The 13,958-nt window shown below is 39.4% G+C and overlaps 2 protein-coding genes across 2 annotated transcripts in view; both read left to right on the forward strand.

Moving 5' to 3' along the window:
* ext1c (exostoses (multiple) 1c) overlaps window positions 1-13,958 on the forward strand; it is a 58,656-nt gene that overhangs the window by 8,539 nt on the left and 36,159 nt on the right. The window contains exon 2 of the mRNA XM_047150666.2: window positions 203-1,455. Coding sequence (XP_047006622.1) covers window positions 518-1,455 — 938 coding nt within the window. The 5' untranslated portion in view covers window positions 203-517. The remainder of the gene's footprint in view (window positions 1-202; window positions 1,456-13,958) is intronic.
* ncdn (neurochondrin) overlaps window positions 1-13,958 on the forward strand; it is a 70,930-nt gene that overhangs the window by 4,895 nt on the left and 52,077 nt on the right. The window lies entirely within an intron of this gene.

Here is a 13,958-nt window from a genome sequence, read left to right on the forward strand (position 1 = left end):
ATGTATGTGTATAAATATATGTATATATATATATATATACATACACACACACACTATATATGTGTGTGGGTGTGTATTCCATATATATATGATAGCTGCAGTATTACAGAAGTGAATAATATATTCAATTCATTCAGTGTCACTGCTAGACTAAATGACCAGAAGGCTATTTAGTGATGCGTGCTGTTGATTTCTCTGCTAGGATAGCACAGAAGGACCCAGTGAGCCATGAGGAAACTGGAGAGAGAGAAGAACTTGCCCCTCATCGCTTTCATTGGACGGCAAGACGAGGACCACACACTGCTGTTACGGCGGGTTCCAGCTCGGCTGTGAGAAAGAGAAAGGGAGTGTAAAAGCCAGAGCGGAGACCAGTGAGTGCTGTAGCTCCTACTTCTTCTAATGGACCAGTGGTCTGGGGAGCTATGCCAGAGCTCGGGCCTTTTCCCCCCACCGCGTCTGCTCCTTGCTGAAGCTCCCAGCTGAGTCCTGGACAGCTGAAGGTGAGCGAGGAAGCCCCATGCAGGCGCGCAAGAAGTATGTGCTGCTGGGTCTGTGTACGTGCTGCTGGCTGCTGCTCTTCTACTGGGGTGGCCTACACGAGCGGCTCCTGAGCATGGTGACGCGCCGGAGGGCCGAGGTGCTGCGCCCATGGCCTGACTGGCTGGACCGAGCCCTTCTACAAGCGTACGCAGGCCATGCAGAGCTGCAGAACGGAGCAGGGTCTGGTGAGTCACCCATGCTGCGACGCCAGGCCTGGAACAGCATCTATAAGGACAGCCGGTGTCGAATGGAAACATGCTTTGACTTCAATCGCTGTCGTGGACGCGATGGCTTTCGGGTGTATATATACCCACCCGAGAAGGCCGACCGTGTGTCGGAGAGCTACCGCAAAATCCTAGCCTCAGTGGCCGAATCCAGGTACTACACATCAGACCCACGTGAGGCCTGCCTGTTTGTGCTGGGCATTGACACACTGGACCGTGACCAGCTTTCGACGCAGTTTGTCCCCAACGTCGACGAGCGAATCCGTGGCTACCCACTCTGGAACGACGGACGCAACCACGTGGTCTTCAATCTCTACTCAGGCACATGGCCGAACTACACGGAGGACCTGGGTTTTAACATAGGCCAGGCCATCTTGGCCAAGGCCAGCCTGAACACGGAGCACTTCCGGCCTGGCTTTGACGTCTCCATTCCGTTGTTCTCAAAAGAGCATCCACAGAAGGGCGGCGAGCGTGGGTGGTTACTGCGCAACACCGTGCCGCCAAAGCGGAAATATTTACTCATGTTCAAAGGGAAACGTTACCTAACGGGTATCGGCTCTGACACACGGAATGCGCTGCATCATATCCATAATGGCAAAGACATCATATCTTTAACAACCTGCCGCCACGGCAAGGACTGGGAAAAGCACAAGGACGCGCGCTGTGACCACGACAACCAGGAATACGAGAGGTAAGTCAAGTTACTGAGCCAAACAGCAGCTGAACATGGAATTTGTCAGTGATGCTGCCGGCTATGAACCTGAACTACTGCCTGCTGAGTATAAAGTGACAAAGCATACTATCACTTACTGTTTAAGAGAGTAGTTTACTTGTGTAAGACATGTGTTGCGAGTGTATAGGAGGTGTGTGAAATTGAACACTCTATGAAGAACAGGTGAAAATGTGTGTATAGTGTGTAAAGTATACAGCGATAATGTGTAGACAAATGCAGCTATTCCACGTGGTGGCGTTAAATCAAGAGGTATTTAGTCTTAACACCCAAACCGTCCTGGCATTTGTTCCTAAGGAAACAATTAGCAATCACTGCAACAAAGTACAAATCAAGAACAGAAACTTGAATCTATACTGCTGCTTTATAGGTAGGATTGATGAGCACTATTATTCATAAATACTCGTGTAGTTTTTCTGTTACTGTTGTTTCATTACTAGCATAAATACTGTGTCATGTACAAGCTACAGGCCCGAGGTAACTCTGGGAGAAATAATCATATTTCACTCCTCGCTAGAAGTAAAACCAAACAGATAATACATACTATATCTGGCATCGCAGCAAACTGATTACATCTCATAGTAATATAGAAGATTCATGTGTAGGGCAGGTTAATGATTTGACGGTTGCTTTCAGAATACTTGCAGTACTTGTTCAGTTATAGAAATAAAACCTATTTTTGGTGGGAAAAAATGTTCTACATAAAATACAGACAGGTTAAAGGAAAAACCTGGGAAAGATGAGAGAGAAGACCAGATGTTTCCGCAGAGATGAAGTCTTTTAAAGAGAGAGTTTATTACTGAGGTACTGATGGCATGAGCTTAACTGATTCATGTGTGTCAGTAGTAACAGTGACATTTAGATCTATGTAAAAGACATCAATAAATAGTGCTGGAAATTGGGGTTAAACCACCACCCCCTGAATGGCTGTAATGCTTGTGCGTTAGTGTGATATGTAGGGAAAAACGTTACGGCAACTGCTCTTTAGGTGACTAAGGATGTGAGTGCAGGATGTGATTAGATTGTCAGCATGAACAATCATCCACAACTACATAGAGAGGGCTATTATAGCAGGGTTGCAGTGCAGAAACCCCTCTGAACGACAAACGAGAGTTCAGTGCTGCAAAAATTGTAGTCTACAGAGATGTTAGATGGTCAGACGAGTCATTCGTCACTATATTGTCGACATGTCGTCGAGTACATGTGTAGCACACACAATAAGAGGAACAGTACTTTCTGAATGCTTGACTCCTACAGTGAGGGGGTGTGCTGGGCCTATTATGCTGTGAAAGGCATTTTGCTCTTATGCTTTGGGTCCACTTGTCCCGTTTAAGAGAAGGGTCACTGTAAACCAATGCGCAGTTATATATTGACTGCTGACCTTTGTACTATGATGCAACATTTCTATCCTGATAGGAGTGGTCTTATCCAATGGTAACGATAATGACAATACCCCCGTATATAGGGCATGAGGGCTCACTGAATGGTTTGATGAGTATGCAGATATTGTAAACTTATCTGTGCTATGTCCTATGAGGGATTTAAGAGCAACGTGGTTGACACCATCATCAAAACACCAACAGAGGGAATATCATTTGGAAGAACAGTATTCAAACTCCAGTACAGTTTCAGAGAATTAGTATAGAGAAGCACAGTGGCTTAGTGGTTAGCAGGTTTGCCTCGGACCGCCAGGGTTGGGGGTCTGAATCACGCCTCTGCCCTGTGTGTGTGGAGTTTGCATGTTTTCCCCGTGCTTCAGGGGTTACCTCCATGTATTCTGGTTTCCTCCCCCAGTCCAAAGACATGCGTTGTAAGCTGATTGGTGTCTCTAAATTGTCCGTGGTGTGTGAGTGTGTGGGCGATTGTGCCCTGCGATGAGTTGGCACCCCGTCCAGGGTGTCCCCCGCCTTGTGCCCCGAGTTCCCTGGAACAGGCTCCAGGCTCCACGTGACCCTGTATAGGATAAGCAGTATGGAAAATGGATGGATGGATGGATAATTATTCAGTTTATAGCTACGTATTAAGTTAATTAAGTATAATTAGAGGTTGAGACTGAGTAACAGGAAGAGGTAACCTGCTATTCAGGACCTGCTGTTCGTGCTGTTTCTTTAACTGCTGAGAATGTGTGGCGTCTTAATAGTTCCATCACCGTGCAGCGCCTCATGCTTGTTTGCTTTGGGTTTGTGGTGTGGACACATTTCCATAGCACAGAGTGAATGAATGAGTTCATTTATTCCACACGACAAGCTCTAAGGGTCTCGCTCGCTCGCTCGCTCTCTCTCTCACAGAAAGGGAAGGGGTCTTATAACCACGCTAGCTAGAAAAAGGTAAAGTGTTGCTTGGTGGTCCATAGTCTGAGGAGCGTTTCTGTTTCTTTTCCTTCCGGTAATGAGAGTGCAGACATAAGCTGCTGAGCTGTAGGCAGAGAAGAGGATTTCATTTTGTGTTCACACTCAGCAGGCAGAGAGAAGTGTAGCGGTGGCATCTTAAGGAGAGGAACGGGAGAAACAAAAAACAAGCTCAAAACTGTGAAGATCAACACTGCATGATATGGAGTCTATTAACTCATATGTTTCCTTCTGCTCTTTGTCTCACTGTCTCTCTTTGTCTGGTGTTCTCAGTTGATGGGGGATAGAGAAGTGGGATAGGAAACATTCTTAGGAGGTACTCGCAGGTTAATGATTACCAGCATCTGCCACTGCCACAGATTAACCTGATATCACCTCAGACCATTCACGTTGATAGAAAAGAAGCAAAGAGAGCGAGAGAGACTGAGACAGACAGAGAGAAAGGGGGATACAAGCACGCAGAGGCTTATCACAACCTAATGGCCTACTTCACATGCTTCTTTTTTAAGGAAAGAAAAACCTGCATTGTACTCAGAATGCAAATGAGGAAGAATGTGAGAGCAAGTTAGGGGAGAAAAAAAATAGGACAAGCTGTTGGGGGACATTTCTGGGACACACTCACACTATCACACATGCAATGCTTTCCCAGAAGTCTCAACTGTTATTCAAGATATTGTGCAGAAACACCAATGTGTGATGTCTGTGATCAAGCACACAGTAAAAGCAGAACGAGCAATGATAAAACGATAGCCTACTTTTCGGGATGCCTTTCATGGTCTCCATGACCGCTCTCACCATGTGGAAGACTTCCTTACAGGTCATTATTCCTGAACTTAAAAGTGCACCAGACTAATAAAAGCAAAATACTGACATTTTATATTCTACTGTCCAAATAAAACACAACTGCAGAAAAACAGATTCATGAGCAGATGTACAATGCATTGTATTGTTAAAACAAGTACAGAGAAAAGTACGTTTTAAATTGTATTTGTATTTAATATGGTGCAGTTAGAATAGTGTTTTATCAACTTAGGTTACACCATCTTCAGTTAGAGAGAGAGAGAGAGAAAGAGAGAGAGAGTGAGAGTATGTGAGTATGTGCATGTGTGTTGCTGGCATCCCCCAATAAAAAACGTTACACCGAACTGTAATTAGGAGGGTGTGAATTTGTACCCCTAGAGCTTTGCTTGTGTGGATCAAATTCAAACCAAAAATAAACCTAGTCTAATAACAAAATGCATGATTCAATTTAAGGTCCCCAGAAGGATTTTTTAAATGACTTTTTTATTATTATTTTTTGGGTCCATCATGTTTGGATTCATATTAATATATGATAAATAAATTTAAAAAAAACTTATTTCTCAAAGTGGGGTCCAGGGCATCTGTGAAGGGATCTGTGAAGCATAGCCAGGAGGTCCCCAATTTTTTGTAATAAACAGTTTTGGAAATGATAACCCACTAGAGATATTATATATATTTATTATTGAGTTCTTGTAGTTTTTCGCCTGTTTTACTGTTTGAATGGGCTTAAGCCAGAGTAACTGAAAAACAAATAGGTCTATGAATAATGTCATCCAGACACTAATGACAGTTTTAATAAGAAGTTGAAAGTTCAAAAAGTTTGAAAACTTGAGACGTACATGTATATCATCTCTTTTTAAATGACATCCTATATTTCAGATTTTTTATACAACCCCAATTCCGAAAAAAAATTGCAATGATTTGCAAATCTCATAAACCCATAGGTTATTCACAATAGAAGATAGGAAACATATCAAATGTTTAAACTGAGGAAATGTACCGTTTTAAGGAAGGAAAAAAAAAAAAGAAGTAATTTTGAATTTGATGGCCGCGACACGTCTCAAAAAAGCTGGGAATAAAAGGCTGGAAAAGCATCCCAACTTTTTTGGAATTGGGGTTGTAATTAGGATTGGGGCATGTATGTAAATACTGAGGAGGTGGTTATATAGAAATAGAAATGGAAATGTCAGTGGTAATATTGATTATTGCCAAATAGTTTCAACCTTGAGAAACAGCAAGGTGAATTCTGCAACCAGATCTCTTAATGTATTGCAAAAAAGAAAAAAGCCGATATGACGACCAGGGTTATCCAGCAAAAGGAGTTCATGAAAAGTACATTTTAGTTAATAATTGGGCTTGATATGTTGAACAATGAATTAATTACATAAATAATGTAGACAGTTGGATAGTTAATTGTACAGTATAACTGCTTCGTTTGGGTAAGATTAACTTTCTTTTCCTCATGAAATTAGTTGTAGGCTTTCCCAGAGCAATGTAATGACATTTAGAGAAAACATAATATTACTGTAGGGATTTAAACGGTTCCTACTTTTTATGTGCCTTTTTTTTTTTAAAGAAATATTTTTGGGAAATGTTTTTTTTTTGTTTTTTTTTAAGTGGATTTGGCAATTATCTACTAGGCTTATTTCTGGATTGCTGAGCAGACTGTTATATAAGGTAGTATAAAGTATGAAATAAAATAATTAGTTTACAGCAGAAACTACACAAATTCCCTGTTGCTCAGTCATTTTATGCTGGTTTATGTTGCTTTATGCTGGTCTGCTACTGTTAGAACTGGACAACCAACATCATCATGCAAATGGAGGTAATGTTCTGTAATAATAAATGCCACTGATAGAGGGGAAATTCTCACCTTATTTGAATCCAGAGAATTCTATTCAAAATCATTACGTCCTAATAAGAAATAGTGCCTCGAAGTAATATAAAATAAATTAACATTAAAGAGCTTTCAGATGCTTCCTTGTAGGTAAAAGTTCCTGTGCAATACGTCTACCGATGATTCACAGTCTGCTTACAGCATCACATTTTCAAAGACGATTACATTACTTGCATTGGAAATTGCAGCAGCAGTATAGAGTATACAGCGATATAAATATTACATTTGGAACTGCTCTGCCTTACCAAAAAAAGCAGTTTATATATGTTACCATGCCATAAGCTTTTGTAGTACCATTGTACTAAGAGTTGTGATTATAATGGAAATAGAAAAGCACAATAAATAAAAAAAAAAACTATTCAAATATGTTTTATATTGTATATTTTATATATATATATATATATATATATATATATATATATATATATATATATATATATATATATTGCTGCTTTTAATATTTTAGATAATATATGAATCTGTATTTCATCCAGTTTTTGAATATGGTTTATACAGGCAAATATATTGACCATGAATTTAAACTACAGCGCCCTTGAATTCTCGAATCACAAGGTGTGCATCAGTTTTCTAGAGCAGCAGCTCTGACAGTAATTCCTGCTGTAACATAAATGATAGATTTAAAGTAAAGCACTTGTTCTAATATGTTTCTATAGTAACAGCTCTTGTGAGGTGGATGTGCCACATAATCTAAAGCTAATAATAAACAGATTTAAAAAAAAAAAAAAAAAAAAAAAAAAAGAAGAAGATTTTTCAGAAAACTGTATAATAATTGATATGGTGTAGTTTTCTGTTAGGAGACATTTATTTTACATTTATTGAACAAATTTCAGACGTCAGAGCCAGGGGCGGACTTTAGGGAATTAAGTAAAGGTAGGCAACCACTTTGGGCCCCCAGAATCCAAGGGCCCCCGTAAAAATGCTAATTATATATTTGTAATTATTAATGCTAAATAACGTATGCGGAAATTTAAATATCGACGTTAAAACATTGAAATGAGGGACTCATTCCTATATTTTGCCTAGGGCCCCAAATCACTAAATCCGCCCCTGGTCAACGCTTTCTGGTTTCTGAGTACCATGATTATTTTTATTTTTATTTTGTCCTATTCATTTCAAGAGCGAAAGAAAGAAATTCTGTCGATGGAATGAATGTGATGACAGGAATTTTCATGACATTAAACTATAAACAGTTGAATAGTGTGTTCATTAATAATAAACGTAATATTTACCTACCATTCTGTATTATTTTTATATCATGCACCTCATATGTGTTGCACTACAGGGTGCTCCGCTTTGCCTCGGGCTGTATCGCACCATTGGATTACATTCCTATAATAGCACAGCCCCATCATGCCTTACATACAACACATATACTGTACTGCAGGCTGGATAGTGCAACAGATATGAGGGGCATGATTTCAATTTAACAGTGCAAACAACAAAATGATGCAACATAGCAGTTAAATAGGGAGATCTAAATTTTTGTTGAACTTAACTGGTTGCTCTCAGATCCTCGTGGGATCCTAATGGGACTCTAAACGAGCACTGTATTAAAAGCGGGCGCACTTGAAGGGTAAAACCATTAAGCCAACAGATAAAAGACTTATAGGCAGTGCTAGTATTAACTGTAGGGAAACAAATTAATTTGATATTCTGACCCTTTCTGATTAGATTACATCTAGATTGTTCTAATAAAAGAAAGTCATTAAGCATTAATAATGTTCCTCAATTTACTACACATTACACCAAACATTTCTCGATTTAGATTAGGCTGGATTTTTAAATTCTAGAGTATATTTTGGTTGAAATTTACAGTGTAATTTAAACAAAAAATTATGATCAAACGTATCGCTATATTTCTGTTGCATGTTTTTTCACACAGCCCGTGTTATGTAGATCACCCTTCTTTATGTAGATTATTAAGATCGTGTAGAAACAGCTTTCTCAGACAAAAAATCAGCTATGATTTAAAAAATGTTATACCATATTTCGTAGATGTGTGCATTCATCCATACACAGAGTTTGCTTCATAACAAAGGAAAAGCTTTTGGTAAACTTTCTCTGGGCCATTTTATGCCGCTAAATATCTCTGCTGGTACTTTAATGGGGATGCACCAAAATAAGCCTCACTATAAATGTATGATTATACAGTTGTAGGCTGCACGGAGAAAACGGAAGCACTGAAAAGCCATTTGTATAAAAGAAATATCCTGCTGTCAATATTATCATGTCTATAAACGATTAGGGGACTATGAGCATTTATATAAACAGTTGAGGTCATAAGTTTACATATGCCTTGCAGAATCTGATATTAGATCTGTTATTTTGTTTAAATATATTTTGTTTTGTTTTGTTTTCATTTACTACCGCCCTTCAGAAACTACATAAGATATTTCCATGTTTCCCAGAAGACAAAATAATAACAGTTTATTTGTTATAACTGGTTCGTTCGTGTAAATTCAGTTATTATTGTGTCTTGTGGACCATATGTAAACATCTTGTTATGTGAAATATCTTATTCAGGGCGGGACTAAATAAAACACTAAATGCAATTTTTATGATTCCTCTTTTTTTTATTATTATTATAATTATTATTATCCACATTTTTCAGATTCTGCAAGGCGTATGTAAACTTATGACCTCAACTATATATGCACGCTCCTTTTGTAGAGAGGAGTTACAAATTTAAACAGTGACCAAGAAGTCACGCAGAAATTTGAATTCTGAATATTTTAAGATGTTCAACACTTCCTTTTCTTAGCTTAAATTTAGTTGAACTTTATTATCAAAAAAAAAAACAAAAAAACTTTAGAACTGTTTATTGTTCAAACTGTTTTTAATAATAATAATAATAAAAAGTAGCACTGCAGTCATTGCTGATCTTTTTTATATGCTCAAGTTTAAATCTCCAGAAATAGCCATTCCCATATGAACTAGAATATTGAAATATAAATGATTCCATTTCCATGTCAATATTTTAGTTCATATGGGAATGGCTGTGAGCCTCATTATTATTTGAGTTTCTGGAGATTTAAACTTGAATATATGAAAAGATATATCTCTGTCAAATGACAGCAGCAGTTGCACTTCAGCCGTAGTTTTCTCAACTGTACGGGTAATGCACTTGAGAGGTCACAACAACACAGCTGAAACGGACAGAGAGTACATACACACCCGGCCCATTTTCAAAACAGTGGACGTTCTGCTTTTTCACCTTATTTGTATAGTACTGTGATGTGGTATGTATCTTGTGTATTCCACTTACAGGACTGTAATATCACAAGAGTCACCCTCAGACCAGTTTGACGTGTACCTATTGTTGTGACCGTGTCCTAAAATGGCCTGGCAGTTGCTGTGATCCCTGCCTGGCATGTGCTGGGTAAGGTCATATTTTAGGCACATACATGTCAATCTTCCTGATACAGCCAAAGGAGAGCCTTGGATTTCCTCCTCCGTTAATCCATTTCCAGTTTTTCTTTTTTCTTTTTTTTTTTCCATGTAATTAACTTCGGCGTTTATTTTGGAAACCCGTTTAATTTCAGTCTCAAAATCACACAATTGTGTTTTGTTTGAATCTACATATACAGCCACTGCCCCTGACACAAACAGCGTCTGAGAGTTTTTAAGGCTGACCAAAATGACACATAATTATAATTTTAGAACAGTACGATTGTTCAGAATGCTGGCTTTCGTCGTTGTTGTTGTTTTTTCCCATGAACAAAATTTACCGCAATGCAGGAATCCCAGTCACTGAAACTCTATTGAAGGGACCTGCAGGTCTGGAAAAATTTGATTATTTCTGAAGCCTGAAGGTTGGTGAGTGTATCTCGGCTTTGTGGGCTGGCACGCTCCGGGCTTACTGTTGTGTATATCTGTGTAATGGGAGGGCATTTAGAGTCCCTATCTTCTCTTTGTGCACTGCACTGCAAGGTGGGAGTGAGACAAGCCAGAAGCGTCATGGCTTCTATTGTCAGACTCCAGCAGAGCAGAAAACATTCAAGAGCGTATGAGTGGAGCACTTTGGACGAATGCCCTTTCACCCTGTTCCCAGGCTTCCTGTTATTCCCCTATTCCCAGAGCACCATCACGATGCATCGTTTAATCTCTCTTCCTTTCAGTGACACTCAGCGGCACGGCATTTGGTAATTAGCTCATGAGCTGAATTGGAGTTGTATTCGATCAGGGAAAACACTACAGTGTACAGTGAGGGAGCCGGACGAGGGATAACCGTGCGGCATAAGAAGTCAAGGCTTAACTGAAGTGTTCTGATTCTCAGAAAAATGCACTCCGTGATTAAATGTAGATGTAGTGAGCATCAGATTAGATAGTATTAGAGATGCTGCACAGTCAATGGATCATCCAGGCTTAATACTGAAGGAGTGTGTTTGTCTAAATGTATTTATTGGATCATAAAAAGAGAAAACATAATACTGCATCGGCACTATTATTCAAAGCAGTGTGTTGCATGTGCAGGCTGTACGAATGCTTACATCAAAATATGGAGTTTTTTCTTTAATCTCATAACTCACATGACCATAATCTGCTGTCATATTGATAAGCTTAAAATGCTCATTCTAATTTTATTGGTCACTCACAAAAACAGAATTTACATAAACAGAATTTACTTATAAAAATAGAGATGCTGATATGTGCAGTTGTTTGTGCAGTATAATGCAGTGCAAAATCAGGCTGAGGTAGTTGTAGTAAGATTGCCAACATATTAATAAATATTTATAAATATGGGGTAATACGGGTGGGTATATGTAATACATGTGACGTCATCACAGCACGCATTCAACCAAAGCCCTCTTTGAAACACGTACAGCTAGAAGGTCTCACTTACCAACAAACATCACTGCGAAAGACAATTTAATGCAATTGCAATTTCACCAAATCAAGTAGTTTTCCACACAAAAAAAAGCAAGAAACACTATTATAGCAACAAACAAAAAAATGTTGGGAGAAAAAAAATGCAGCAAAGTCAAGCTTTTTTGGCCGCAACGGTCACAAAAAAGCTCTGCGAAATACTGTACAGACTGATATTATCAGGAATGTAGGTGGTGTGGGTGTTGTGCAAACAGGGCCAAGCTCTAGACCAGGGGTGGGGAACTCATTTGGGTTAGGGGGCCACATTGGCTAAACTATCCCCTTAGGCAGGCCGAGAACAATCAGAACAGTTAAAATTGAACGTGACACTTATTTATCATCCAAAATGGAATTCTGGGATAAATTTTCATATAACAGCCATAACAGGCAGGATTAGGCTAACACACAACATGAAGGATAAAACTGATACAAGAACTGATGATACATTTCACCACATCACACTTTTATCAATTATCATTCCAAAGCACTTCATCCTCAATTTTAATGAAATGAGGGAGACAACAGACTGTTGCGTTTTAATTAGTATTGCAACCAACTCATTTACCTTGTCTGTCTGTACCTGGCCGGTATACTGGCTGTACTTCTTCACATGACTTGTATTGTAATGCCGCTGAATATTCAATTCTTTGAGGACCGCCACTTGCTGGGAGCAAATTAAACAAATTGTTTTTTTTTATTCATTTCCCAGAAGAAATATGCTCCATTTTTCTTGGAATATACGGCATCCAGAATCCACCTTCCGTTTCTTTGAAAAAGACATGTTTACATACACACGTTTTCACGTTACGTTGGAAATGACAAAAGATTACAAGTAAGCATTAGCAAAAGTAGGCATGTATATCCTAAGGACCACACGGAATCATCACGTGGGCCTTATGTTTTGCACCGCTGCTCTAGACCTAGGTCTTGTCCTGGTTGAAGGCCTGAATGGCATGTGGGAAGAAGCTCCTCCTCATTCTCTCTGTCTTGGCCTTTAGAGAGCGGAAGCTGTGAAGAGTCCATTGTTCGGATGGCTGAGGTCCTTCACTATATTCCTGGCCTCGGTCCAGCACCGCTTGCCGATGATAGACTGTAGGTCAGGAAGCTCAGTACGGATGGAATGCTCAGCTGATCACACCACCCTCTGGAGAGCCGACTATCCTGCTTGATTCTGTTCTGAATCCAGGCTGTGATGCTTCCCATCAGTGTGCTCTGGATAGTGCCGGTGTAAAAGTTCCTTAGCCCCTTGGAGGGCAGTTTAAAGTCCTTTAAGCTTCTAAGGTGGTAAAGATGCTGACAGGCGTTCTTCACCAGGGTGTTAAAGCTAGCTAACGTTATCTGTGGTGTTGTTAGGGTCAATCTGTCTTTGCATGTAGCGAATACACTCCAACCAATTACATTATATCAAGTGAAAATATCATACATACTGTATAGTCGGATTTATCTACTATTTATTATTATTATTATTATAAGATTAAAATAAACCAAATATAAGATTATTAAACATATTTATAGACTCTTTTTTTTAAACTAATTTCAAGCTTGATCTATTGGCAGATAATGTCTCTAATTAATCTAAGCATGTACAGGGCCCTCCACTAATATTGGCACCTTTGGTAAACATGAGCGAAGAAGGCTGTGAAACATTGTGTTTATTGTTTAACCTTTTGATCTTTTGTTAAAAAAAAAAAAAATCACAAAAATACTCGGCTCTCAGGGATATCAAACAATTGCAGACAATTCAGTTCACCCCACAGGTTTTCTATGGGGTTCAGGTCAGGGAACTGGGATGGACATGGCAGGATCTTGATTTTGTGGTCAGTAAACCATTTTTGTGTTGGATTTGATGGATGTTTTGGATCATTGTCCTGCTGGAAGATCCAACCACGGCCCATTTTAATCTTTCTGGCAGAGAAGGTCAGGTTTTCATTTAATATCTGTTGATATTTGATAGAGTCCATGATGCCATGTATAATAACAAAATGTCCAGGTCCTCTGGCAGAAAAACAGCCCCAAAACATTAACGATCCTCCACCATATTTAACCGTGGACATGAGGGACTTTTCCATATGGCTACCTCTCTGTGTACCAAAACCACCTCTGGTGTTTACCACCTCTGAAGATGCTTGAGTTTGTTTTTGGATGAGAGTCGAAGCTTTTTACTTGAAACCCTTCCAAACAACTTGTGGTGATGTAGGAGACTTCAGATTGTAGTTTTGGAGACTTTCTGACCCCAAGACGCAACTAACTCCTGCAATTCTCCAGCTCTGATCCTTGGAGATTTTTTGGCCACTCAAACCATCCTCTTCACAGTGCGTTGAGACGATATAGACACACGAACAATTCCAGGTTGATTCATAACATTTCCAGTTGACTAGAACTTCTGAATTATTGCCCTGATGGTGGAAACGGGCATTTTCAATGCTTGTGCTATTTTCTTATAGACACTTCCCATTTTGTGAAGCTCAACAACCTTTTGCCGCACATCACAGCTATATTCCGTGTTCTTACCCTTTGTTATGAATGACTAA

This window comes from Ictalurus punctatus, chromosome 24 (genome assembly GCF_001660625.3).
Source record: "Ictalurus punctatus breed USDA103 chromosome 24, Coco_2.0, whole genome shotgun sequence".
Lineage (NCBI taxonomy): Eukaryota > Metazoa > Chordata > Actinopteri > Siluriformes > Ictaluridae > Ictalurus > Ictalurus punctatus.